Source organism: Trichinella spiralis (assembly GCF_000181795.1).
Source record: "Trichinella spiralis strain ISS 195 chromosome Unknown Scfld5, whole genome shotgun sequence".
NCBI classification, from domain to species: domain Eukaryota; kingdom Metazoa; phylum Nematoda; class Enoplea; order Trichinellida; family Trichinellidae; genus Trichinella; species Trichinella spiralis.
Genome location: NW_003526944.1, coordinates 886,103 through 910,932, shown reverse-complemented (window position 1 = coordinate 910,932; position 24,830 = coordinate 886,103). Strand labels below are relative to the sequence as shown.

The following is a 24,830-nucleotide window of genomic DNA, read 5'->3' as shown; positions in this document are numbered from 1 at the left end:
TTGCAAGAAATTGTTTTTTCTTTTTTGGGCTATGAGTTTAAGCGGACCGGAGCATGTGAAATCGGTTTCTGATTTGAATCGCTTCAATTTTACTGTACTAACCTGTGCGTTGTTCTTGCTTTACACGGTTGCACGGTATTGATTGATTGCACTAGCCTGAAAATCAGTTTGTATCATTTCAAAAAGTTTTTGTTTCGGCGACAATAAAATAGGAAAGTCAGACAGTTGTTTGCTTGTTTGTTTGTTTGAAAAAGTGAAATTTCCTTTCTCTGTGTATGTGTAAGGTGATTTGAAATTGATATGGAAAATTTTGCTCTGAAACTTTATGGCAAGTATGTATCGAAGCGGACGACAGGCAGCTTTTACAACAGCAACCAAGTGCTGACAAAAATAAGATCACAACTCAGCTAAGGTGGAGTTGTATTGTAGGCTTTTCAATTTTTTGTCTGTTCAATAGTAGCTGGCGAGCTAGTGCCTGCATGCTGCTCGGCCAGTGCTTGTTTGATTGGAAAACAACCGGATTTTCATTTTCCAAATTGATTTATTAATTTAATTGTTGTTTTTTTTCTTTTTCTTTTCGTTTTTGTCGACTTGTGTTCCAGTGGTCTTCATGTTCGAGCTGAATTGATTGCCTACAAAGAGAGAAGCGCATCCCGTCAGATCTGCGTGGCATTGATTGCTGTGTTGATGGTCGAGCTGGAATGTGTTTTACTGTGAAAACAGTCCAGATTTTCGACTTACAACCGCATCGTAGGTTGTGTCAGCAGTGTGATGACCATTGGGTGTGTGTGTGTGTGTGTGTTATCATGCGGAGGCTAAGTAATGGGCGAAAGGAAAACTGTCACGCCCTGATAGATATAGATATATATATATTTATATATATTTATATTTATATATATGCATATATTAGCACTGGGCGAAAAGATGTTTGATTTTGTAGGAAAATCACGCGGATAAATTAGTGGACCAGAGAAAAGAGAACAGTCTGCTTAGGGAAGAGTTGCATTTCGAATGCCCAAACTGCGGCAAGCACTTCGCCATAGCTCGCTACTTGACCAGACACGTGCAGCGGATGCACGAAGGGAAAAAAGGCAAGCCGAGGCGCCTTTACGAATGCTTGGTGGAAGGATGCGGGCTAAAATTTAGAAGCCTAGTGCAGCTGATGGACCACAACAACACCCATACCGGTTCGAAGCCGTACGTTTGCGAAGAGTCGGGATGCGGGCAAACTTTCGCCTGCAGATCATCCCTGCAGCAGCACATGAAGAAGATCCACGTCAAAAGTCTGTCCGTTTTGGAAACTGTGAAATTTTTCGCTGGGCTGCAGTCGATGAATCGCATGAGTGAAAACGGTTGAAGAGTGCACATTGAAGTGAAATTAAGGGGAAAGGCTTTCGACCGGTGGTGGGCGGTGGTTGTGATTTCCTTTTATTATTATTATTTGTTTGTGTGTTTGTTTGTTCTCTGTCTAATTGATTCGACATTTTGTTCACTTTTATTCTTCTATTCCACGGTCAAACTTTCTTGTAGCGCTTTAAATTTCTGATGGTGGCGGTTCTATTCTTCTTCTTCTTCTTCTTCTTCCTATTCTATCTTTGTCTTAGTATACTGTTTTACTGTTGTTCATTTCGCACTGGTTTCGACTGTTTGTTCTTTTTCATCCATGAAAAATGTTCTCGTTCAACACTTTTCAAGCTGTGAAGGTGGGCAGAACAGTTTTTTTTAACCTCTTCTTCTTCTTCTTCTTCTTCTTCTTGTTCACGTCGATCACAATTGCAACGATTGTCGACAACTTTATGCAAATATTTGACCACTTTGCTATTTTCAGTTGACTTTTTGAACTTGCACCAGTTTTTTTTTTGAAAATTCAAATTTTGCTGCTGTTCTCAACAACAGTCGAACAGTTCAACTTTTTTTTTCACGTTTCTCTCTGAAAAATGCAATCTTTTTTTTCCTGCTCACCGTCGAAATAAAACCTGAAGCAAGATTTGAAAAAATGAAAAACAGGTCAAACAATTTGTCGTTGAAATTTCCACCACTCCAACCAACAATCGAATCAATTATTTAGCCAATTTTTTCTGTCTTTTTTTTGCTATTTCTGCTTTGTCGTCATTTTTAAATTTCACATCGCACATGTATAAGGTGAAAAAATAAAATTTTTCAAATACCACAATCAATTAATTGCATTTGCATTAGACTCAATTTGTTGTTTTTCTTCGATTGTACTTGCTTGTTTTTATCCTACTGTACATTTTGATTTATTCTTCGCACGAGTGGGCGTTGACATGGAATTGATAGATTAGCCAGCCTTCTTACTGACGTTTCATTTTCTAGTTAGCCACCAGAGATGTTCGATAATTTCAATGTACCTGCATTGTTGTTCTTGTTGGTCGTTGTGAACTTTTCCAATTCTTTAATCGACTAGCGTTGTTTCGTAATTGTTAGCAAATTCAAATTATTCCTTTTCGAGCAGTTTTCCCGTTCGTTTGTTTGTTTTTCCAATTTCGCGTAAAAAGTTTGAATAATCGCGGTTCTGTTTTTGCAGTTTTCTTTTTTCTTTTCGCGTTTTTTTTTCACATTTTACTAAGTTGTTTACCAGAAGATTTTCAAGTTATTTGCGTCTCACAAGTTGGTGTCCAATAATTAATTGTTGACGTTGACGTTTCGGTTGGAATATGAGGAAAAGAGATGATGCTTCTGAATGCCGCCGGTGAAAGTTTGCGTAGCATGTCCATGTCCAGTTCGGCTTTGTCGAGAACAAATTCCACTAGCAGCGCGTGCAGCAGCTTGATTGAAGACGAAGATAGCCATTTTCGAAATCGAAGTTCCGATTTGATATTCTACAATGATAAACACAAAGTATTCGTAGTATTTGAATATTTTACACTGAAAAAAAATATTATCAAAATATTTCAGGATGATTTGCTCCGCTGGTTGAGCATACTTCGACAAAATGGAGAACTCTGCGACGTGTTTATCATTGTCAACAACAGAGAAATTCACGCTCATTGTGTAGTTTTGGCTTCTGCCGGTGGGGTGATTGGCGAACTGATCACATCCCATTCCAAATTCAAGCACAGAAGCTTTTCGTCGAATTCCACTTATGATTCGGATAACGGTAGTCACAGTTTACACTTGACCAGTGCCGATTCTTTTCCAATGCACAATTCTTGTTGTGCAAGCGTCTATCGCAACGAACGTGGACTTTTTCTCGACTTTCCCCATGCCGACTACGACTGCATGGAAGCCCTGGTTGGATATATTTACAGAGGAAGGTAATGAGACAGAAAATTTGTTTTCTATTCCGAAATTCCAATAGCAAATTTTCAAAATCAAACTTCATTTATTATTTCACTTAATTATCGCGTTCAAACACTTCGCTACGTAGTAGTAGCACGGTGGGAGGGATCTGGTGGTTTGTTAATTAATTTGTAAAGCACGTTAAAAATTGTTTTTCCCACTGAATGTTGATCCATCAATCAAACTGACGCAGAGGAAAGTAATTTTCAATGTTTTCTTCAAGCTATCAGCTACCACCACCTCAGTCTAGCTAGAACTGTAGCAGAATTTAATAATAATAATAAGTTGCATAATTGTTATCATTGAATACTTTCAATATTTGAACGAATATTAATGTGCCTACTTATCGCTTGGAATGGTTTGATTACCTGCTTTACGGTTGTCTGTTGTCAATAATTCTTACTTTAACTGAACGCGATTACGGTAGAAAATGAAGTTTATTATTATTGACTTTCTTCGAATTGAATAAAAATGAAAAATTAATTCAAACTAATAAATAATTATAAAATGTAAATATTCGTTACTTTGTATTATTTTTATTGTCAGTTATTAATTTACTGAAACTATGAAAATAATTAGTACAGTTTTTTTTTTTAAAATCCTAATTGATATCAATTTAGCTTACGCTTACCGAAAGAAAAAGTGACCGCCTTGTACGATTTGTCTTGTCTGTTGCATGTCGACTCTCTGGCCAAGGTTTGCGCCAAATATTTATCCGAAAATCTTTGCATACAAAACTGCATAAGTATGGCTTTTTGAAAAATATTTTCTTCTATTTTTTTTGTCTGACGTTGTCTTGTTTGAGAAGAGAATATTCGTAAAATTTAAATTCCAGGCACTCGACGTTGCGCTAATCGAATAAACGATCATTTACTTGCTGCGAAAGTTGACGACTATATCGAAAAGCATTTCGCCCAAATAATGCAAGAAAGCAAAGAATTCAGTTCCCTGCCTCATGTGCAAGTAAGTTGTTTACGATTGAAAAATGAATAATAAATTAATAAATTTCCAGGCGACAATTATTCATCTAGAGAAGCAGTGTTTGGATTGGAGTAGATTTAATGAAAAATTGTTCGGCGACCAATTGTTGAGTTGGTTTCAATGTTTGGTCAAAGAACTTCCGTCGCACATGGAATTTCGTACCGACATCATTGCTAACCAGGTACACTGCATTGTATTTATTTGTTTTTTGTATATTTTGTTTTTTCTTTCAGACATTCGTATTTTATGTTGATAATGATTGGACACTTCGTGATTGCTTCGAAGTGGATGATTCGTCTTCAGTCGGCTCTTGCGATTTAGTCCAAGATTACAAGCATGCCAATGGCCGATTTAATTCTCACAAACATGCATCATGTATAAATATATATATATATATATATATATTGAAATTGTTTTTTTTTATTTTTCAATTTATCTTCCTTTTTAGCAACTTCATCGAGAAAATCATCCAGCGTAAGACATACTTCTGCTGATAGTTTGATTTCTGTATCCAGCGATCACGAAGAAATCGAATGGAAAATTGTCACTCTCTACAAGACTACAGGTTATTTATCCTGAGACGTTTAGTAAGCAGTTGGTTTGTTCTGCTTAGCTAGTTCCATCTGCTTATGAAGTATTATTGCTAATTTGATTTTTTTTGAATTGCTGCTGCTACTGGTCGTAATTATAAAATTCGACAGTGTTCAACAATATTTATTGGTGGTATTTTTTTCTTTATTTTCAGAGCATAATTTTACTGGCTTGTTTGTCATTCACAAGCATTTGGTCGTGGTTAGCATTCATCTTGCTAGTCACGTGAACAACAGCGTCGCGAATGGGGAAATTTTGGTTGCTGAACGTCTCGAAAAAATGGCCGCTTCCCGTTGCGCTTTCGGCGTTGTAGTGGTCGACAATTACATCATTGTTCTTGGTATTTTTTTATTATAAATTTGCTGCTTGTTTTCAATTATGCTAACTAAATGTATTTTTTTTGCTGCTAACGGTGATGTTTTGCTTTGTTGAAATATTTTCAATTAAAATTTCAGGTGGTTATAACAGAGCAGAATGTTTGAAAAGTACAGAATGTTACGACGTGACGAACAACGAATGGACCGACTACATAAGCATGACTTGTGAAAGAGGCAGATTTAATGCAGCCGCTTCTGGCAATGAAGTGAGTTTCTTTTTTTGTTTTGTTTTTAAATTTAAATTTTAAAATCTCGTAGATTTACATTGTCGGTGGTTCGGATGGTAGCAATGATTTGGACACTGTAGAGATGATTGTCTTCGGCAAAGAATTGAATAATGGAAACAAATGGAAACGTTTAGCCAATTTACCATCGGCTCGATCAAATGCAGGTATGCAGTTGATGATGATTTTTTATTTTTTTATTGGTATTTTTCGAATCATTGTTGTTGGTTTTTTTCAAATTAAGCTGTAGCATATTTGGACACTTTGTACTGTTTGGGCGGTTGGAGCGGCGGTGATGCGATTCGAGAATGTCTTCAGTATGATTCGGGGAACAATTGTTGGCGTACAGTGGCCCCGTTGAATTCAATTAAGTGTTTATTTGTTTGTTTGTTTGTTTGTTTGTTTGTTTGTTTATTTCCATTTTGAATTTTCAGGACGTGCTGAAGCTGGGTGTGCTGTATACAATGGAAAAATTTATGTGATAGGCGGTTGTGATGGATGGGAGAAGTTGAATACTGTTGAAGTGTACGACCCAGCGTCGAACAAGTGGACAATGATTGCACCAATGACCACTCCAAGACGTGCTTGTGGTGCCGCCGTCATGAACGGTACGATTGCTATTGTTCCATTGAATAGATTTCACAATTAAAAAACTGTTTTATATATAAAAATGTAATTATGTTTTTTTTTCAAATTTAAATTTCATTTTTTAAGGAAAACTGTTCGTGGTTGGTGGTTGCGATGGTGTTGGAATATTGGATTCGGTGGAATTTATCGATTTGGACGATGAAAACAGCGTCTGGAATACTGGCCAAAGTATGCGTACCCCGAGAGCAAACGCCCGCCTTGTCGACGTCAATTCTCATTTGATTGTTATCGGTGGCTTTGATGGAAATTCATTTCTCAGCAGCATCGAATCCTATGCCGAAGGTCAATTTTTTTTATTCATTCAATTTTTCAGCTTGTTCATTTGATTAAAAAAAATTATTGTCGTACGAATTATGATTATTAAAATTTTTATTTCAGGCGATTCAGAATGGAAAAAGTACAAATGAAGAAGAAATTGCTACTTTCTATTTAGAATTTTTTTAATGACAAATTTCATTTCCATTTTTCCCCTTTTATTATGTACATTTTTCGTGGTACACTTTGCATATTCTGTAGATTTTTTACTACTAACGTTTTGTTATGAAATACCGTTTTTGCCTTTGAACAGGGTAAAATGTTGGGCGTAGTTTCAGTTCATCTATCTTTCTGCATGTTACAAACCACAATTTCAACGGGTCTGTTTTCTACTAATACCGAAAGTTCAGAGCCGACTGCATCTACGGTGCAATCCAGTAGCTGGTGTACACCAGGATTATATATATATATAAAAGCAGTGCTTGTTCATTATTCTGAAGCCGAACATCACGGAAGCTTCGAAATTGATGACGTATTTATTTATTTATTTATTTATTTTACTACATAGCATGATACGCATTATTAAAAACCCTCGGCTATTTTTGTTTGTTTTTTGAATAATTTTTATGCATTGAAAAATTAAAAAAATGTATAATTTTTGAAACAAAAATTATCAAATTTATAATATTTTATAAACGTATATATTTTGCTTGTAGTTAATAAAGTCATTCGTTACTTTTTCTTTTGCTTTCTTGTAATTGACGAATGGAAATTCTATTCACGTTTTGCTGAAAATTACGATTATTGTATAAATTTGCATATGTAAGTGACCTTTCAACTTGTTGCATACTTTTAATACAAATTATTATTTTTGCCTGTTTTGCCTATTGAAATTTAAAGAAAAACATTCAAATAATTATGGTGTGTCTATTTTTGAAAATTGCTCCAAACGAGCACAGTATGAATGTCAAGTGCAAATAGCAGCAGCAAGTTATCAACCGGTTGAGATTACTGTCGTCCTGTTGTTGATACAGTCGACTCATTTGACCTTGAAAAGGTTTGCATTGAATGTTGGTCGAATTGAATTTTTACGTCGTTTGAAATTGAAAAATAAAAATACAATATTCATACATTTTTCATATTTTGTTTGTTGTTGTTGTTGTTGTTGTTGTTGGCTTCCTTAATTTTCACTTTCAGCATTTTTCTTCCGACATTTTGCAACATAAATTTTTTGTTGTATGAAGCAATGACGGAAAAAGGTGTGGCGAAAAATTTACACGGCAAGCACACAGCGATGGATTCGAAAGCTTTTCTGATTCTCGACGGTTTACGGTCGACACTGCTCGGTCTGTGTCTTGTTGCAGCACCGCATTATTTGCTGGACGTCATTTTGGTATTGTGAATTATGCAAATTTCTACAAAATCCAGAATTACTCTGCTCTTGTTTACAGGTGCACAAATCGGACGGCGTCCACTGGCACATGGCCCGCGTTTTGGGTGGAATTTTCATCGCTCACGCCTACCTTTGTTATAGCTGGTTCCACTCGACCGACGGATCGACGCATTCTTGCATTTTGCTCGATCGATTGCTTGTAAGTTTAACAAATTTATTTTCATCATCTTCAAACCGACAATTGACTAGTATCAATGAAATTAAAATTAATTGTAATTTAAACAAATTTTTTCTTTTCAGACTTCTGCATTGTCGTACGCACTTTGTCTTCATGCTCAGTCGACTACGAACGATATAAGCAATACGTGGAATTCTGAGGTTGGTGATCCAAGTTGATAAAAACAATTTTATTGTTCTATTATTTTTTTATATTCATTTTTGTATTTATTTATTTATTTATGCAGAGCTTGAGATTTTTAAAGCTGAATTTCGCTGCCGAAATCTTCCTGACGTCCGTTCTGATTGTGAAAAGACGTTTTATTCTTTGCTTGTTTGCAAAAGTTTGCCAAGATCGACTGTTCAACTCTTTGGTCCAATGTGACGCTTTAGCGGCAGTTATAATTGGCAGTTTGTGGTTTGCACTACCAGATTGGCTTTTGAAAAATCAAGTATGATTTTATCAAATGTGTATTATATTGTGTTCGTCGTTCATTTATTCTGTCTTTAAAAAAATTTCATATTCTCGTCGATTTCACAGGTCCGCTATTCACTGACAGAAACGCACATTTTTTTGTCGCGTCTTTTCGGTGCCAATTTGTTATCTTCAAAAATTTATTCAAATAATGTCTTGAATTTTGTCGCCAAAAAAGATTTGATAGTCTGGTCTTTCGCTCGTTCATTGGTATTGAATATTGATTTCTTTAAGAAACATTTCTCTCTTAAATATTGAATATTTTTTTCTTTTCTTGTCTGTATTTTAAATTAGATGTGCCTCATCATTTTGGGTGGTCAGATTTATTCCCAGTATGCTTATGTCACTTGGTGGAGAAGCACCCATTGGATCGGCATCGGGCTGTTCTCAATCTGGACCGTGCTATCAACGTGGACGTTCATCAGAGAATCATATTCCACCGTTCATGTCGATTCGGTTCATTTTGAAAATGAAAATCAAATTGAACTTGACAATTGATCTATTACCGTACCTTTTCTTGGAACCTCTATTCCCCATTCTGTTGTCTTCCTTAAACTTGAACGTCACTTAATTCAAATTTATTTTTGTAGAGTTGATTTTGTTTTGTTTTTCTTCTTCCCAGCGCAGCCATCCTTATCAGACGTCATTGTCCATCGCCTGTGTTTGTGTGTTTGTGGGTGTGGGTGCAAAGTAGAATTTTCTGCTGTGCCAAGAATTTTCAAGCTGAAAATAAATTCACGGTTGTTTTTCATTCATTCATTCATTCATTATATTATTGTGCATTTTTGGGTGAGTTGAATTTTTATTATTTATTTATCAATTAATATTTCTGTTCGACTTTTCATTCAAGATGGGTTGTGTTTTTTTTTGCTTGGTGCAAATTATTGTTTTCAACTTGCTGCACGAGTTGTAAAAATTTCGTTTTCCTAATTGAAAAATGTCCAGTTGGTCGGCTAAAGTGTCTTTTTATTTAATATGATTTATCGATTTTTCTTTCTGCTTCTTTTGAAAAACGGTGGGAACAAGTGCAGAAATATGCGAACAATGTCTGTCTGGTAGTCATGGAAACTGCCGACGAACGGCACGGCGCAGCTGAACGGCATTATTCAAATTTTGACAAAAATTGAACCTTTCGAACGAGAACGTTCGAGATGATTGAAAACAAACAAAAAAAATTTCTAATTTTCAAATTCGTTCTACAGTATGCTTATTCGATGGTGGTGGAATTGTGAACTGTGGCGACGTGGTCAAATAAATAAATGATGATCCACTGAACAATAAATACAATTTGTTTGTGAGAAAAATGCAACACCATCATCATCTATTGTCGTGGATAATTAATTGAAATAAATCTTCCTCGATTTCGTTTGAAAGCGATAACAACTAGCTGTTGACAATTTTTTGAGCATATATATATACATATACATATATGCTTCAATCCATTCATATTTATTTATTTATTTATTTATTTATCAGCTTTGAGTTGTTTTTTTTTTCTTTTTTGAAAATGATTGTGAATGTTATTTGATTTGATTACGGTTTTTGCGTAGATTTTTCGCTAAATTTTGCTCGCAGGAAAGGAGAAGAGAAATTGCCAAACGAACGCGGACGCGGAAACAACATATATTCAAATTTTTGATCACGCGATGTTGATCCGACGCGTGTGGCTCGGTTTGGAAGGAGACGATTGAATTTGGCTTTTCGACGAACGTACAGCAAAAAGCAATGGTTCGTCGGTTCGCTTCCAATCGCAGCAGGCCCGTAGTTTGGGCTGTGCTGATGGTGGCAGTGGTGGGTTGTGCTGTCGCTTTGCTCAACTTCATATCCACCAGCAGCTCCGAACAAGCGGAGCTGGATTTTTCATTGCTATTCTACACCGGCACCGTGGTCGCCGACAACGAACACAGAACTTTCCCACTGACCGGCCGTCTGAGCATCTTGCCCACCAATGTGCTGTGTTCGAGGTGCGGTTCGTCGACTTCCGGCTCGGCTGGTGATCGTGATTATCTGGTGATAGTCAAGTCGCGCATATCGGAATTCGACCAACGACAAGCAATTCGACGCACTTGGGCGGCGGCGTTGGTCGGCAGAATTGTATTCGTCGTCGGTCGGTCGACGTTGGACGTCGTCAATGCGCACGCCCGTCAGGAGGCCGACCACTACGGCGACATTCTCCAAACTGACCACTTGGACTCGTACAGCAATTTGAGCTACAAATCGTTGGGCGTGTTGCAGTGGATTGTCGAACACCGCCCCACCCACCGCTTCTACGTCTACATGGACTCGGACGTGTTGATCTGGCTCGACGGCTTGCGGTCGTTTTTGGGGACGGTCCCCTACCGACGCGGCACCATCTACTGCAACTGCTGGGCCCGAGCCACGATCCGACGGTCCGGCAAGCACGCGGTGCCGTTGACCAGCGACAGCTTCGCCACATATCCGGTCTACTGCGCCGGCGGCTTCATGATCATGACCGGCGACGTGCCTTCCCTGTTGCTACGGGCCCACCGGAGCGTGTTGTCGATCAACTCCCGTTCCGACCGTTCCATGGGCTACATCGGCGTCGACGACGCCTACTTCACCGGCATCCTGGCCGACCGAGTCGGCGTCAGGCGTGTCAAAGCGTTGGACATCGATATCAGCCTGACCGGCGTGCCCACTGTCCAGTGGATTGTCGACAAAGATTGCCATCGTTTGCTGGCCACGGTCGCTGTGGGCCAATTCGACACGCCGTTGCTGCTTCACACCGTCTGGACCACCTTCAACAAGCTGGTCCATCTGCTCTGCTTGGACAGTGTCGACAAGCTGCGACGTGGCTCGCAACAAGTCGCCCGCCGGGCGAACATTTCCGTTTGCCAAGCTGCTTCTTACAAGCGGCAACGTTCGGGCTAATTGGGGCGAAAAGGTGGAACCAACCAACAACAGTTTGTTGATATTTTGCTATTTACCGTAAGATTGATTATTTGCAAGAGCAAATTTGTTCAACGATCTGTTGAAATTATTTATTTGGTTGTTTTGAAATTGTTGTTGTAAATAAAAATGTGGGAAGAAACTTGTTTTTTTTCTTGAAAACAAAGAATCTTCTTTTTCTTTTCGTTTCATATTTGTTCAAACTTTTCAGAACACCGTGAAGAAAGTGGAAAGTGGAACAAAATGCAAATTTTTCTCTTTCGCAATTTTCAAATGGACAATCCAAATCTCACGCATCATCATCGTTCGTTTTCAACTGGTTGAAGTTTTTGTTCGCCAACTCAATTCAACTGTTTGTTCTGTGCAATGGTGAAATTGCTTGCCGATTTTTGTAATGCACAAAAAAAACGTTTTCTTTCAACTTGCTCATTTTTCAAATTACCGTAATCGAACTGTAGTAATCGGAGTGAACGGAATTTGAAAGTTCGTTCGTCGCCAGCAAGTGACGATCTGACGCTGTCAAGCGGTCTGGCGGAAAATTTGTTCCGTCTCGTTCAGTCAAGCAGCTTTCCATTTTAAGCTTCTTAAGCTTCAGTCTTGAATTATTTCTTTTTTCTTCTTGTCGTCCATATCAACGCCCCGACTGACTGACTGTTGATTGTGGATTTTATTTTTCCAATCGAAGATTTTGGTTCACCTACCACGCCCCACCATCCACCGTATTAGTAATCATGTGAACACGAATCAGGTAATTTAATGGTTTATTTATTTTTTCTGTGCAATTTTGCTTGTGCTTAGTATATTTTTACAATTATGCTTATCAATTTTGGCGAGATTTTTGTTCGACTTTGCAAAATTGTTTCAACTATCACTCGCTCACGCAAGGTGCATAATTACAAGTCGAGTCGTACACGCAAATCAGTGATTAATTTCACCATGATGATGATGTTTTTCTCAAAAAAATATACTGAGATATTTTCTTCAAAGCTTAAGTTTGCATTATTTATTTTTCAATTGACGAAACTTTGAATTCATTTTGATGCCGGCAAAACCGATTGATTGATCATGGAACACAATTTCATTCACATCATTTCTGCTTATCAGTTTATCAATAATTCCTTTCGCTTCGAACGGAAAATCCATTCGTTGTTCATTATTATTAATAAGGCGAAATGTTTCAACGGTTGTAGTTTGTTCACTTTTCTTCAGCAACGGTTGGTTCATCGCATTTGCATATCGTCACTGCGTGCATAATATTATTTTTGTCAACTTGAAACGATTTGCATTTGCCATTGAAAAATTCCAATTACACTTCTCATAACAATAAGTTGATCGGCCAATTTTAATCTGCTCAGAATATTTTTTTTTAATTTCTTCGAACAATATATATATATATATTCACAAATATGAGTGAGCATTATTCTTTTCTTGTGAAAACCAGTTTTTGTTCCCGTTTAAAATCGACAGACAATTCTATGCAAATTTTAGAATTGGTCTATTTGCGGATGAGGTAGTGAGATCAACTGCAATTGCAATTCAAGTTTTCCAAACAACAAGAGTAAATATGTACACAAATTGTCAGAAATTAATAATCGACTTTTTGGTCAACTATGTAATAATTCCGATCCAACTTGAACCACCTCCAGTGTAATTAGGTTTATTTTTTGTTTTATTACGATCTCTTCAGTTCCTGATTACAGTAAGATTAGTTGAGTAGTTTTTCATTTGTCCTATACGAGATCTAATGGTGGTGGTGGTAGTGGTGAAAATTGTTCGGTCTTGTTTTTCAAATTGCACGACTTAGAGTCAAGTAAGATTTGATGTACTGTTAATTTCAAATGAAATTTGAAAATTTCACGAGCAGCAGTTTATTATTTTGTTAAAATGCTTCTTCTGCCAAACAGTGTGTAAATAAATAGTTGAACATTTTTAATTTGTTCGACACTTTCAAACTTTATTATTTCATTTATTAATCTTCGTTTTGTCCATTGTCACAGCGCATCAGAATTCAGTAAGAGAATAGAGGAAAAGAAAAAGTTTAAGCAAGCGTATAGTTTCGCAGAACAATTGCCGCTGAATTGCAATGTCATAAAATGAGACTAATGTGAAATAACATACCTATATACTGAAATGTGTATCTTCTTCATCAAAACAAAAAAAACAATTCAAAGGTATACTGTAAACAACCGCGTGAGTATAATAGCAGTCAAACTGGCGTTCCTTCAGGACGTTCGAAAGCGCCGACTTTTTTCAAAAATGTTATAGTATCAATAATGCCGCGGTCGAAGTATTCTCGCAGTAGTTTGTCAGAAGGAGGAATCAGCGCCTGCTTACCTCGTACAATGTTATTGTAGCTCACCTGTAGAAAAAGAAGAAGATAATCAATAAGAAATTATTATTTTTTGTGTATTTCACTTTACATTGATTCTTTGTTTTCCCATGCTGAATTTCCAGTCGAACACAACATTTTTGTCAGCCGGTGCAATATCGGCCTCACCGTGGAACGGGCTAACGGTGACAGTTCGAAAATCATGAAATGTTGGCAAATTCAAAGTAAGGCCTCCGTCGACGCATTGCTGCAATTTTCAACCATTAAAATCAACTCTTTCACCATTCATAATTTCATCACTCAATCAGTACACTTATAAATTAAAAGTTTTAATGTTATTTTTAAAAAATAAATACATATCATATGCCAGCAGAGTTCAGCATAGTCAGCTATCTATGCACATACACGAGATATTTGCTCTATTAAATGAACATTATCATCCCTATTCAAAAACTGATTCTATTTTTTACAGAAAGAAATTTAGTATTATTCATGTTGTTATTCTTTTTTTTTTCTTGAAATATAAACTGAACTTACTGTTCCATCAATTACGGGTGGTTTTTCCCAGATGCCTGAGAAGAAGGGAATGTAGCAGCTGGCTAGTAAACTCTGAAATCGATTTGAAAAAAATTAATTCATTCAATTACATTTTTAGAACATAACTGATTCAATTTTAATCTGTACTTTTTTCTGTTCAAAATTCTCTACATGCTTAATTATTAATAACTGTTTTGTATTCGTGTTAATGTAAAATACTCAAATCAAGCAAACAGCGAGACTACTTACGTTGACCAGATCTTCTTTGCTTTTGTACTGCGATATCAACTTATTTGTAAGTGAAGTAAAGTTGGAGACAGAAATGAATACTTTTCCATCAGCTTTCAAGTGACTGTCATCAGAAATATATTTTTCTATCAACATGCGGAGGTGTTTGTGAAGGGAAAATCCCGGTGTGAGTAGGCCATATTTCAAATTTCGAACTATATTAGCCAGTTCCAAAATATCGTGATAACATTCCTAAGACACATTCAGTGTTAGACAGAGCGGGCAGTGTTTCCACAAACTGACACAACTAACAGTACTTACAATTAATTTTGAGTCGTTGCAAACTAATATAGCGCTCACGAGTGAGCCAGCGGAAGCGCCACCAGTTCGACTGAAACGTTTCAACAGTGACGGCCCATGACGCTTGAAACAAACAGCACTGCCAAGGTGGTAAACACCCAAAAAGCCGCAGCCGCAGAACGAAAGAGCTAAATTATTTTCCTCCAAAATATTCGGCGTAGGCTTCATCGATTAAGATTACAAGTGAGCTGAAATGATACTCGTAAATCAGTTTCAAAGAGGATCAAAATTAAGATGAAATGTACAACAGTGTGATATTTTGCCTTCTATATAAGCGCATGGATATACAATTTCCACATATACACGCATGTATAACATATGTATGTATAACTTTAAAACAACGATCTTTCTCGCGCACAGTATACAAAGAATCATAATGTTAAACTGGTAAACTCGATGTTCAAACAGATAGTAATATTGAAAATACGGAAGTGAAATAAAGCAACCACTTTTGAATTGTAATGCTGTGATCAGATTAAATGGGTTTGTGGGAAGCCTCATACTGTAACAGTTGTGAAAACTAAGTATTATTTAAAATCTTGTTCATACGGTTGCAATGAAATATTCAATTACGAGCAGTTATTTCGTATTGACTTTATCAGTATTATGTAGCATGTAATGTAAAAATTTTTTGACGTTTTATTTGTTTTTTTTTGAATAAATGGCGTTAAAAATGAAGGCAAATTGCAGCAGTAAGAAGCAAAATCAACAATCGTTGAAGTGTAGAAATATGCATTTCAACTATGTTTTATTATTCTGTAAAATGTAAATTTTTTATTTTTTATTAAATCGCGTCATTTGTTCACATTTTGTATTTGCGCTACTACGGCGGACTAAAATATAATTCAACTTGCTTTATTCAAGACAAAGTGTTTTGCATCACTAATAATACTTCCATAATCACTTTTCAAAATGAGATTTTCTCGACTTTCATTTATTCGACGAATTGTCAGAGCAGTCAGTGCACGGTCAACTTTTGTTTTCATCTCTCATTCAATATTTGGTGGGTCGATCGATATTCACTGCATGCTATTATCATTTTTTGCATACGGTGGGTGCGAGCAAATTAGTGTTCTTTCTGCTTTTTTTTGTTATTACTCATCTTCAGATACAGTCAGCCTGCGCTCAATTGTAGAAGTTGTGTAACTAAGGCAGTTTTGTAACAGTGTATTTCAAGAATTTTTGGAATAATTTTTATTTCAATCAACAATTCACTCGCAACAAATATTTCCACTCTCTTATCGTGCGTCATCCATTTCTTGATCATTTATACACAGATCGCTCAACATTTCTTGCAAGTCCACAGCAGGCAAATCATCATCGAATTCGTCTTCTGCAACAGGAATGTGCTGTTTTGTGGGATCTGAAATTCCAATTTCAAAATAGAATAATATTGAAGAGAGAGAGAGAGAGAGAGAAATGAAAAACAAAACATACCTCTGTAGATGTTCACTTTTTCTCTTAAAACGGAATCTTCTTCTAAATCTTCCAAAAATCCCGTATAATCACTAAAGTTTATAGTTTTTAAAGTTTGATACTGAATTCTTTCACTACTTGTCATTTTACTTGTCCAGTGAATCGGTTTCCATCAATTCTGCTTCTAGTCGTTTCAGTTTCCACAAACGACGACGATTTCTTCGGGTACGATCAAATATTTTACGAACAAGTATCTAGGTGAACAAATTTTCCCAAACACACACACACACACACACACACACAAAGTTACATAACACAAAATTACACACCACATCGGCCACGTCGTCCCGATTCAGTGAATTGAAGTTGTCATTGTTCACATTGCAACCAACCGTATCAAAACTGAAATAATCAAATTCAAAAGACCACTGTTCACCAGTTCACACTGCATTTGCTTTTACCCGAGAACAGTATCTCCAGCTTTGAGTACATATCCAAGGTGGGTGCGACAGTAATACTGCTTAGCATCCAAACGGCCAAGTTCAGAACTTCTTACTACAAGAGCTTCAACTGCAAGATACTAAAAAACAGAACAGCAAAAAAGGAACTTTCTTCAGTTCAGGCACAAATCCAACTAGGATAAAATAGAACCTTGTCATTAGCAGTTTCACCGTTAGCATAGCGTAGGCAATCTTCCACATTGATCCATTCAACGTCGAGAACAGTGTACTCAAAGAAATCAGCGTGTTGTGCTATGCTGTAAAATGGGGAACGCCAGTAAACATTTGGCGAAACTTCGCAAACTGAAAATGATCAACTTCGTCATGGTCATTTGACGAAATTAACAAAAAAAACCACTACACCACCTCGACCAGTGTGCGGCTCGACAAGATGAATAAATTTCGAAGTGCGATAACAAATCAACACTTGTGAAAAATTGCCCAGAGACTGTGCCAAGTTCTTTGATAAGCATACAATGTCATCCTTTGAAAGCAAATCAATATAATATAATAGAATATAAAACATATAGGATTGCAGTTTCTTTTTCACAAACCTTACATACGGGTACAATTTCCACAGAATACGTACGCTTGTAATCGTAAATATTGGAACTTGCGTCATGAGTTACCAGTTCTTTTGACGTTCCATACTGACTAGCCAAAACTGAACCAATAAACTGCACTAATTTCCAAGCATGCTGATTTTTGCTGTAAAAGAAATCCATCCCACCTTGAAAAAGAAAAAAGAAATCAACACGAAAATTCATCCTTCCAACAGAAACATCACCACTTCAGTCAGCATTACCATTAACTTGTTTGACAAAAGATATGTTTTCATTAAGTTTGTATTTCAAGATCAATTGTTCAAGATAATATAAACTTTTTTTATGCGTGCTCTAAACATTTTCAATGAAAATACAAAATTATGGTACAAATTTTAAACAATTTCCAGTTCACCTTTTGTCGAATCTGGACACATGCTCTCCAATAGTCTTTAGCTTCTATTTTTTGACAAGCATCACACATCTGGTTGTGAATCACGTATTCAACAACTACCGATTGTTGAAGAATCACGCCTCCAAGAACCTAAAAATTCAATTAGAAGAGACAAACATAAAAACCACGAACGAATGGAAAAGCATATCAAATAAATCAAAAATGCTCATTATATAACAACTTATCATGGTGGAAAGAAATAATAATAATAATAACAACACAATAAATAAGGAATTTACCTCTTTCTGAATTGTTAGCATCACTTTGATTCGCTTGGAATGTGGTTCTGTCCAAATGAATTTCGCATCCACCAACCGTACCTATGAAGAAACAAAGCTATGACCGAATTTGAAACCATTAATACCACCGTACTTGTTTCAGAACAGGTATCTTTTTGAGGCAAATTCGAAGCAATTCTTTGGATTCAAGATCGGCATGAACCCATGTAGAAGGTGGATTCAAATAGCGGTTACAAAATTTACAGCTGTACAACTGACACTGACGAGGAATACATTCAGTAATGTCAACAGTAGTTCGAATACAAGCAACACATTTATTTGCTGGATTTGGATTGATTAGGGTGCCGCATTGACAACAAAGTCTGAAAATATCATTTTATTATAATGAGTTTACGAAACATTTATGGAAAAGCACATGAACAACACATAATTTTTGTTGCAATGGATATTTTTCTTCCTGGCAGTTAGTTATTAATAACATTGCAATTTTTATTACTTACATTTGGACTGGTGATGAACCAGTAAACTGATCACTGTACTGCATTTCAATCTATAAAACAGATACCTTGACAGAATTTAATTACAAAACATTACTTTTAATATTCATCATCAGATGACTGTAAGTGATTTTCAGGTACAAATATATAAATACTTAAAATATAAATCATTTGCAATTACTTATAAATAATTCGAAAATCATTATAAACACACTAGTAGCGGATGATAAAGTTAATTTAACTTTGAATAAAATGATTCAATGAATTCAATCTAAATTTAATTTGCTTGCTAATAGCCAGTATGGACTTGATAGCACTGCATCATACCACTACGACTACTGTTGATAAAGATGAGATTTTCCATGAGTAATGAACACTTGAACAATATAGATTGCGCTCTGTTTTGTTCTTTTTATTTTCCTGATTATTTTTGCAGACGAATTTTCTTTGCAAAACAATTGCAACAGAACAGCAAGCAATAGGTGAGCAATAATACCAACTCTCCGTAAGGCGCGTCTCACTAAGCACTTTTCTTAAAAGTAATCCACCAAGCTCAATATCTGTTTGTAAGAGGATTTTTCATTTGTAACTTTGAAGTGGTTCGAAGTATAGAGCTCTGCTCCACGGTTGTATTTGTTAGCAACTTTCTGTACTGCATTCTGAAATATTCAATCACTGGAACAGAATAGATTAAAATTGAAAAACCTATGCATTTGGTTGGTCTTATAGCTCTGAAAACACTGTTGATTAGAATGATAACCATTGGATGTTTTTTTATTTGTATTCTATAATTATTTTCTATTTTTATTTGAATATTTTCTCTTCTACGAGCTGATCCAGGTATTTTATCATTGCGAACAGTGTTGCGTTTATTTGGTGATGAAATTCAACGCCGCAAAGAATGGCTGACAGCTTTCTTATTGAAATGGAAAATGTATCTTTAGAAATTTGTTTTTAAGACAACATGCTTTGTAAGTCGTCTAATAAAGTGTGAATCATCAAATTAATATAGTATTTAATTATAACAATTGTTATTTCTTATTCTTACTAGACAGCGATCAACCCTTTGACTTTTGCCCTTTGAAATTTCTTCATCCAATGTATCTTGCAAAAATTAGCCAATTTCTTGGTAAACAATTTTTCGAAATTTTCATAACCTTTACGACCACCATTTATTGTTTTTGAACAACACGTATGTTTTTTGAAAAGTTTTCAATTACATTTCATTGCAATTCTATTTTGGGCAACCATTTCCCGGGACGTATGTTATTCTTCTTTAGTTTTTTAATTCAATCCAGATTTGCAATGAATTTTCAATCAAGTGAAACATTTTCAGTGAAATGAATTTTAATGAGAGAATTTCAGTGAAGTTCAAAGCTTTAGGAAGCTTATTTGGTCGTAGTCGTCGATTATCACTGATGGTTGATTAGTGGTTAAAACATGCAAGATAAACTTCAAGCATCATGCTAGCTCGGTGCCCTAAATCAGTCCAGGCAAACAAATCTGCCTTTCCAGGTCAACAAAGTAACTTCACGAGAATTTGAAGATGAACACTGCCGACGGCATTCTGCTGAAAGTGCCATTCATAGCCAGAAGCGATTTCCTATATAAAGCTTTCTTTATTCTTGGGCGATTATTATATAACTATCCTAACTACGCTGATACTCTGGGCAATTTGCTCATTTCTGGTGTTTCACTTCAACGAATATGGTTGTGCATATTTGACTGAAGATACGATCAAATCAATGACCACCAGCTGGAAAATTTCACGGCTCTACGTTTGTTTCATTCCTCATCACCAGCATGCCAATTTACAGGTATGAAGGTTTACATCTTTGCTAGCTTTCACTTTCTTTTCTTTTTTTCAAACACTTTTCCGCATGTGCACTGCATTAATTGAAGCTCTGCCACTTTGGTCAACTCTCGTAACTCTTTCCAATTTCATCTTTTGTCATTTTAAGCTAGAACCTTTTTAGTTTAATGTCCTTCAAAAAACAAACTCTATTGTATAAATGGCACGGTTGATTAAATACTTGTTTAATGAATTTCAAACTATTAAACTTTTTTACGATAAATCTGAACTAAACGTGTTTATTATTTTATCTTATCTGAATGCATTGTTTTATTGCAAATGTGATGCAAAGGCCTTGAAAAATTTTCATTTCGTGAAATATGGTGATTTTTCAGTTTCTTATTTCACTATATTTCGGTAAAAGTCAAAAATTGTGTATTTCAGTTGCCTTTTCTTTTCTTCATTGAACAAATTTTCATGTTGTCTTTATTTTTTCTCAGTTTATGTTATTGCTTAAATGTTTTTGTGTGAAATAATAAGATATCATGAAGTTTAAATGATGCAGCAGTTTGCGACAGTCACTTTGTGAAAAACGCTAATACTTAAAAGGGTACGTTTTTCCCATCATTTGAAAATACCTTCACCTTTACAGATGTCAATACTGATAAATTTAAGACAGCGCCTGATAATTATGCGCGTTGGTTGGGTGAAGGAAGGCGATACCCTATTTAAAAGCATTTACCTTCCCCATCATGCTAATTCCACGTCCTGCCATTTTCCCTTATATCCCTGATCAGTCCCTCCTTACTGGCGACGTCCATCATTGAGCTATTAAAGGCTCCAAGAAGAACAGGGACCACCCTAATTTGTAAATAATTCCCACTCCCCTTCCCCCATCCCCCCACCAAACGCCATTTTCACTTGAACGGAGAACGTTCAGTCATTGTGGCCTCGGACGAACCATAACATCCTTCTCATCTATTGCACATCCCTGATTCTTTTACATAGAAGAGAGCAATATCTCAAAATAGCAGAATTTTATATGAACTCCAACAATAACTATTCATTTCGGGTTTGAAACTGAACCACGGATGTGTTTTTTCTTCATTTTAATTTGTATTCTACATTTGACAATTAGCACTACACTATTTCTATTGTAATGTTTACCATGAAGAGTTTCCACTTCTACCTAAAGTAATTTTAAATCTCAAAATTTATCACGTATTTTATTCCTCATCTACTAAAAGCAATTTATTATATTTTGATTCTTTTTTATAGCAAAAATATATTTCATGCTGTGTAATTGATAGCATCCCATCATACTTTCAAGTAGATATGCTCAGTTAACGCAATTGCATTTGAAATTATTATTTGTAATTTCCATTGCTTCTGGTTAACGGATTTTCATCTAATTTTAGTGAAATAAATTTGCATAATGATGCCATTTCATATAATGTGAGATGTGTAAATAAAAACGTAATAGCAGTCGTCATTTAATATAGTTGTTTGCTGAACGTAACACTAAGCTATTACGGACGAAAAATTAGGTTGTTTCACCTGAGGTAGTGGAATGTTGATTTGCATTATTTACTTATTGCCCTTCTGCTTCAGAGCAGGGCCTTCATATTTAGTTACTCAGTTTATTGCCATGAAAGCACGTTGTCAAGTAAAATTCCGCTCTTCAATGCTATCTTTGAATGAGTAGTTATAGTTGCATTTGATATTGTGATGAGGGAATTGCATGCTTGCCCGTTACATGACATTACAAATGTCCATCCCCATTAAAATTACTCTTCTTTCAGTTATTCTTACTAAATGCTGAATGGGAACATGTACGTATTTGAGCTGCTTATTTTGAAATATTTACAATAATACAATTCAGTTTTAGAATTTACAGATTTCTGTATTTCCATCGAGCGATATGAAGCAACGGGATTGCGGAAAGTAATTCAAGGAGACAGCTATGCAGCATAAAGATTCTGATAGAGTTTTTTTGAAGTAATGCTTAACTTTTGGTTCTGAAAATATGAAATTGATCAGCAATTTCAAATGCACAGAAGTTTCAGTTTATTAATTTTAAAATATTCTTTAATAATAATAAGATTGTCGGTTAGCGGCAGCATTTGCACTGTATCACTTTGATCCCAACTGTAGCGTCGATATTAAGTTGTCATGTAAGTATTATCATAGATCGGTTGCTTTTAATCCCAATGCTTTATATTCGAACATTGTTTTTGAAATATAATTTTTTAGAGCTAATATAAGCTGCCCTACCCAACTGCTGACTGACTGCTCCCTTTCCTTCACTGACGGAAAAAGGTAAGCAATGCTATAATGTCACTACTATTTCGATAACTTTACGTACTATTCGTATGAATTCAAAATAAGAATAGTCTTTTCCGTAATGTTTTGTTAATTCTCACTGCTACAAGTTAACGGATTTTCATGTAATGTTAGTGAAATAAATTTGCATACGAATGAAATTTCACATAATATAAGGTGTGTAAATAAAAACGTTATAACATTCTGTATTCAGCATGTTCTTGATAATTATATTACTGCGCTATAGCTGAAGGAGAATTAGGTTGCTCTGCTTGGGGCAAAGTAGTCTATATTATTTGCTTAATTTACTTACTGCACACCATTGCAGAGTACTTCGTTCGTATTTAGTTGCTCCGTTCAGTGCAATGTCAACAGGCGTTACGTGGTCAACTATAATTCCGCTCTTTTATACCCTCTATGAAGAAGCAAGCAGTAAGTCACATTCGGTATTGTGGTGCGGGTACTTTATGCATGTTATTTGCATGACTTTACAAATAAGGTGAACGCAAACTAATGGGGGTATCTCCATTTATATTTTTATTGCTAATTTTCAGATACTCAAACCAAATACTGAATGCAAGTTTTTATTATATTCAGATATCATTAATTCAGTTTTAGTATTTAGAACATTTCCCATTTGCATCAATCAATATGGAGCCGCAACATAAAAAGGTTGTAAATGTGTAAACATTTCATTATTTGACTGTCACTTTTTTTATATGTGCCCAACGAGTAAGTAATGCAGTAATGTTACTGTTGCGTTTATGACTCCATTGCAAATTTTATGAACTGAAAATACGATTTGTATAGAAGCTTATAAGAAACAGCCATATTATAAAAAGTAATTGAAGACGAATAACAGTGCATCAATCATTTTCAAATTCTATTCATTTTCTAGTTTAATATTTTATTTGTTTACTTATTTAACATTTTTAGTTTATCTCCTTGTCGAGTTCTAATCCATACCGTCCTCTTTGCCTGTGTAGTGCGTCAACAGTAAGTATTTTTGTGGTTTTCGTTTTTCCCTAAGATACGTCAGAGCAATCAAGCAGTTTTCGTTACCTTATGCCTAATTCCTACTACTATGTTCGTTCGAGTTAGTATAAATGTGTTGAAGACAGGATATGACAAAAATTAGTAATTTAATGAATCTTTTCTTAATAGCAATGGCAAAAAAGAATGGATGCCTGCCCCTTTTTTCCTTTGTCGTCTTCCTCCTGAATCTGTTCCAATCCCTGAGCTTGTTGTTGTTGTGTTGCTGTTGTTGTGAATGCAAAACAACCAACAAACTGAGAAATGTACAAAGTTGAAATATAACAAAACAAAGAAAACGAGAAAAGAAAACAGTAGAGTTGAAAGCTGCCAGCCATAAAGAACTGTTGTGGGCAAGCAGATGAAGAAGAAACGTAAAAAGTCATCCACCGCATCCTTTCCAACAGTATCTCACAGATGGAACTTACTATAGTAGATCATAAAAAATGGACGCGAGCAGCTCAGCGATCAAAACAAAACAAAACAGAGAAGAAACACTGTATATATGTATATTAATACGACACGCATGGGATACTGTTGTTCGGTGTGGCATTCAGGAAGATTTCAGTACGTCCCGTGACGACACACGAGAGCTGGCGGTGCTGGTGGGACGAGAGCCAGCAGGGCGCGGTTTGTCCTCGCCTGGAACCGCGCTGGCGTTGTCGGCAGCGTCGTTAACTGGAGCCGCATCGTTTACGACTGTTGCCGCGTCGCTAGACGAGCCTGCCGCCCTTTCTGCCACGCCCAGCTTCGCCATGTCTGCGTATGTGAGACGCTTCCGATCGGCAACTTTCACGCTGTTTTCAGTCGCCGTCTCTTCGTCATTGTTGCTGTTGTGAACTTTCTTAGCTTTCGACGTCTCGGCATTGTCACTTGGATTTCGACAACTGATTAGTTTTATCAGTTGTTACTACTACTCTGGCCGTTGAGTTGTCGATGAGTACATTCCAAATGTGGCATCACAGTGTTGATTCAGTAAGTGCATGTTTTATTCATAATAATTCCTCATAATAATCATATCAAAGAAGTACAAAAAGTCTCACCTGATGATGATGAACCGCGTTAGTTCGGTTCGCCGTCTTCTCAGTGTAGTTTTACTGATTATGAATTGTAAGTAATTTATATTTGTTGTCATTGAAGCATATTATGAAGTCCTTGGTGATGCTACTCCGTGATAATGGAAGTTGGTCATATTATTTTTGAAAGCAATGG

General features: G+C 36.0%; 10 protein-coding genes across 10 annotated transcripts; 5 read left to right on the top strand and 5 right to left on the bottom strand.

Moving 5' to 3' along the window:
• The first annotated feature begins 31 nt into the window (after positions 1-31).
• On the top strand, positions 32-1,347 carry Tsp_03877 (conserved hypothetical protein). Its single transcript, XM_003374636.1, has 3 exons — positions 32-135; positions 603-705; positions 1,147-1,347. Exons 1-3 carry the CDS (start codon positions 32-34, stop codon positions 1,345-1,347), a joined length of 408 nt encoding a protein of 135 aa, XP_003374684.1.
• Positions 1,348-2,643: 1,296 nt separating this feature from the next.
• Tsp_03876 (hypothetical protein) lies at positions 2,644-3,063 on the bottom strand. The gene is made up of 2 exons (XM_003374635.1): positions 3,004-3,063; positions 2,644-2,886 (listed from the first exon to the last, which is right to left on the bottom strand). The coding sequence occupies exons 1-2, from the start codon at positions 3,061-3,063 to the stop codon at positions 2,644-2,646; spliced, it is 303 nt and encodes a 100-aa protein (XP_003374683.1).
• Positions 3,064-3,633: 570 nt separating this feature from the next.
• On the top strand, positions 3,634-6,528 carry Tsp_03875 (kelch repeat protein). Its single transcript, XM_003374634.1, has 13 exons — positions 3,634-3,678; positions 3,921-3,996; positions 4,136-4,263; positions 4,313-4,462; positions 4,515-4,656; positions 4,730-4,846; positions 5,027-5,212; positions 5,328-5,455; positions 5,508-5,640; positions 5,718-5,816; positions 5,908-6,081; positions 6,188-6,403; positions 6,500-6,528. The coding sequence occupies exons 1-13, from the start codon at positions 3,634-3,636 to the stop codon at positions 6,526-6,528; spliced, it is 1,623 nt and encodes a 540-aa protein (XP_003374682.1).
• Positions 6,529-7,622: 1,094 nt separating this feature from the next.
• Positions 7,623-9,031, top strand: Tsp_03874 (coatomer subunit beta). The gene is made up of 3 exons (XM_003374633.1): positions 7,623-7,769; positions 7,805-7,968; positions 8,755-9,031. Exons 1-3 carry the CDS (start codon positions 7,623-7,625, stop codon positions 9,029-9,031), a joined length of 588 nt encoding a protein of 195 aa, XP_003374681.1.
• A 614-nt stretch (positions 9,032-9,645) lies between these two features.
• On the bottom strand, positions 9,646-11,238 carry Tsp_03873 (conserved hypothetical protein). Its single transcript, XM_003374632.1, is given in 4 exon segments — positions 9,646-9,730; positions 10,082-10,311; positions 10,336-10,950; positions 10,969-11,238. The coding sequence occupies 4 exon segments, from the start codon at positions 11,236-11,238 to the stop codon at positions 9,646-9,648; spliced, it is 1,200 nt and encodes a 399-aa protein (XP_003374680.1).
• A 945-nt stretch (positions 11,239-12,183) lies between these two features.
• On the top strand, positions 12,184-13,191 carry Tsp_03872 (hypothetical protein). Its single transcript, XM_003374631.1, has 3 exons — positions 12,184-12,317; positions 12,859-13,017; positions 13,110-13,191. Exons 1-3 carry the CDS (start codon positions 12,184-12,186, stop codon positions 13,189-13,191), a joined length of 375 nt encoding a protein of 124 aa, XP_003374679.1.
• Positions 13,192-13,576: 385 nt separating this feature from the next.
• Tsp_03871 (phospholipase, patatin family) lies at positions 13,577-14,992 on the bottom strand. The gene is made up of 5 exons (XM_003374630.1): positions 14,786-14,992; positions 14,486-14,716; positions 14,237-14,308; positions 13,791-13,946; positions 13,577-13,729 (listed from the first exon to the last, which is right to left on the bottom strand). The coding sequence occupies exons 1-5, from the start codon at positions 14,990-14,992 to the stop codon at positions 13,577-13,579; spliced, it is 819 nt and encodes a 272-aa protein (XP_003374678.1).
• A 1,070-nt stretch (positions 14,993-16,062) lies between these two features.
• Positions 16,063-19,235, bottom strand: Tsp_03870 (60S ribosomal export protein Nmd3). Its single transcript, XM_003374629.1, has 16 exons — positions 19,178-19,235; positions 19,063-19,147; positions 18,800-18,992; positions 18,476-18,525; positions 18,109-18,337; positions 17,976-18,056; positions 17,698-17,826; positions 17,621-17,636; positions 17,295-17,470; positions 17,104-17,224; positions 16,892-17,043; positions 16,702-16,820; positions 16,570-16,642; positions 16,391-16,494; positions 16,262-16,332; positions 16,063-16,187 (listed from the first exon to the last, which is right to left on the bottom strand). The coding sequence occupies exons 1-16, from the start codon at positions 19,233-19,235 to the stop codon at positions 16,063-16,065; spliced, it is 1,782 nt and encodes a 593-aa protein (XP_003374677.1).
• Positions 19,236-21,423: 2,188 nt separating this feature from the next.
• Tsp_03869 (hypothetical protein) lies at positions 21,424-23,724 on the top strand. Its single transcript, XM_003374628.1, has 10 exons — positions 21,424-21,458; positions 21,876-21,930; positions 22,067-22,096; positions 22,162-22,208; positions 22,518-22,583; positions 22,915-23,046; positions 23,141-23,166; positions 23,212-23,258; positions 23,523-23,582; positions 23,617-23,724. The coding sequence occupies exons 1-10, from the start codon at positions 21,424-21,426 to the stop codon at positions 23,722-23,724; spliced, it is 606 nt and encodes a 201-aa protein (XP_003374676.1).
• Positions 23,725-23,743: 19 nt separating this feature from the next.
• Positions 23,744-24,603, bottom strand: Tsp_03868 (putative cell surface glycoprotein). The gene is made up of 3 exons (XM_003374627.1): positions 24,536-24,603; positions 24,190-24,505; positions 23,744-23,875 (listed from the first exon to the last, which is right to left on the bottom strand). Exons 1-3 carry the CDS (start codon positions 24,601-24,603, stop codon positions 23,744-23,746), a joined length of 516 nt encoding a protein of 171 aa, XP_003374675.1.
• Between the last annotated feature and the right edge of the window lie 227 nt (positions 24,604-24,830).

Coding starts and splice junctions, on each gene's coding strand:
- Tsp_03877 (XM_003374636.1), top strand. CDS start 32: ATGAGTTTAAGCGGACCGGAGCATGTGAAATCGGTTTCTGATTTGAAT. Junction 136..602: donor TTGCTTTACACGGTTGCACG/GTATTGATTGAT, acceptor CTTGTGTTCCAG/TGGTCTTCATGTTCGAGCTG. Junction 706..1,146: donor TGATGGTCGAGCTGGAATGT/GTTTTACTGTGA, acceptor GCTAAAATTTAG/AAGCCTAGTGCAGCTGATGG.
- Tsp_03870 (XM_003374629.1), bottom strand. CDS start 19,235: ATGGTTATCATTCTAATCAACAGTGTTTTCAGAGCTATAAGACCAACC. Junction 17,044..17,103: donor GCCGCACACTGGTCGAGGTG/GTGTAGTGGTTT, acceptor GATCATTTTCAG/TTTGCGAAGTTTCGCCAAAT. Junction 16,188..16,261: donor AAAAGTGAACATCTACAGAG/GTATGTTTTGTT, acceptor TTGGAATTTCAG/ATCCCACAAAACAGCACATT.
- Tsp_03873 (XM_003374632.1), bottom strand. CDS start 11,238: ATGGACCAGCTTGTTGAAGGTGGTCCAGACGGTGTGAAGCAGCAACGG. Junction 10,312..10,335: donor TCGGCGACCACGGTGCCGGT/GTAGAATAGCAA, acceptor TGAAAAATCCAG/CTCCGCTTGTTCGGAGCTGC. Junction 9,731..10,081: donor GATCAAAAATTTGAATATAT/GTTGTTTCCGCG, acceptor TTTATTGTTCAG/TGGATCATCATTTATTTATT.
- Tsp_03871 (XM_003374630.1), bottom strand. CDS start 14,992: ATGAAGCCTACGCCGAATATTTTGGAGGAAAATAATTTAGCTCTTTCG. Junction 14,309..14,485: donor GCAAAGAAGATCTGGTCAAC/GTAAGTAGTCTC, acceptor AATCGATTTCAG/AGTTTACTAGCCAGCTGCTA. Junction 13,730..13,790: donor TGGGAAAACAAAGAATCAAT/GTAAAGTGAAAT, acceptor CTTTTTCTACAG/GTGAGCTACAATAACATTGT.
- Tsp_03868 (XM_003374627.1), bottom strand. CDS start 24,603: ATGCACTTACTGAATCAACACTGTGATGCCACATTTGGAATGTACTCA. Junction 24,506..24,535: donor TCGACAACTCAACGGCCAGA/GTAGTAGTAACA, acceptor AAAACTAATCAG/TTGTCGAAATCCAAGTGACA. Junction 23,876..24,189: donor CTCGTGTGTCGTCACGGGAC/GTACTGAAATCT, acceptor TACATTTCTCAG/TTTGTTGGTTGTTTTGCATT.
- Tsp_03872 (XM_003374631.1), top strand. CDS start 12,184: ATGCTTATCAATTTTGGCGAGATTTTTGTTCGACTTTGCAAAATTGTT. Junction 12,318..12,858: donor AATTTCACCATGATGATGAT/GTTTTTCTCAAA, acceptor TGCAAATTTTAG/AATTGGTCTATTTGCGGATG. Junction 13,018..13,109: donor CAACTTGAACCACCTCCAGT/GTAATTAGGTTT, acceptor GTCCTATACGAG/ATCTAATGGTGGTGGTGGTA.
- Tsp_03876 (XM_003374635.1), bottom strand. CDS start 3,063: ATGGGATGTGATCAGTTCGCCAATCACCCCACCGGCAGAAGCCAAAAC. Junction 2,887..3,003: donor GCCAAAACTACACAATGAGC/GTGAATTTCTCT, acceptor ATTTTTTTTCAG/TGTAAAATATTCAAATACTA.
- Tsp_03869 (XM_003374628.1), top strand. CDS start 21,424: ATGTTTACCATGAAGAGTTTCCACTTCTACCTAAA. Junction 22,097..22,161: donor TAAATGCTGAATGGGAACAT/GTACGTATTTGA, acceptor TAGAATTTACAG/ATTTCTGTATTTCCATCGAG. Junction 23,047..23,140: donor CATTCGGTATTGTGGTGCGG/GTACTTTATGCA, acceptor GCTAATTTTCAG/ATACTCAAACCAAATACTGA.
- Tsp_03875 (XM_003374634.1), top strand. CDS start 3,634: ATGTGCCTACTTATCGCTTGGAATGGTTTGATTACCTGCTTTACG. Junction 3,679..3,920: donor GTTTGATTACCTGCTTTACG/GTTGTCTGTTGT, acceptor ATATCAATTTAG/CTTACGCTTACCGAAAGAAA. Junction 5,817..5,907: donor TTCGGGGAACAATTGTTGGC/GTACAGTGGCCC, acceptor TTGAATTTTCAG/GACGTGCTGAAGCTGGGTGT.
- Tsp_03874 (XM_003374633.1), top strand. CDS start 7,623: ATGACGGAAAAAGGTGTGGCGAAAAATTTACACGGCAAGCACACAGCG. Junction 7,770..7,804: donor ATTTGCTGGACGTCATTTTG/GTATTGTGAATT, acceptor TACAAAATCCAG/AATTACTCTGCTCTTGTTTA. Junction 7,969..8,754: donor TTTTGCTCGATCGATTGCTT/GTAAGTTTAACA, acceptor ATTTTAAATTAG/ATGTGCCTCATCATTTTGGG.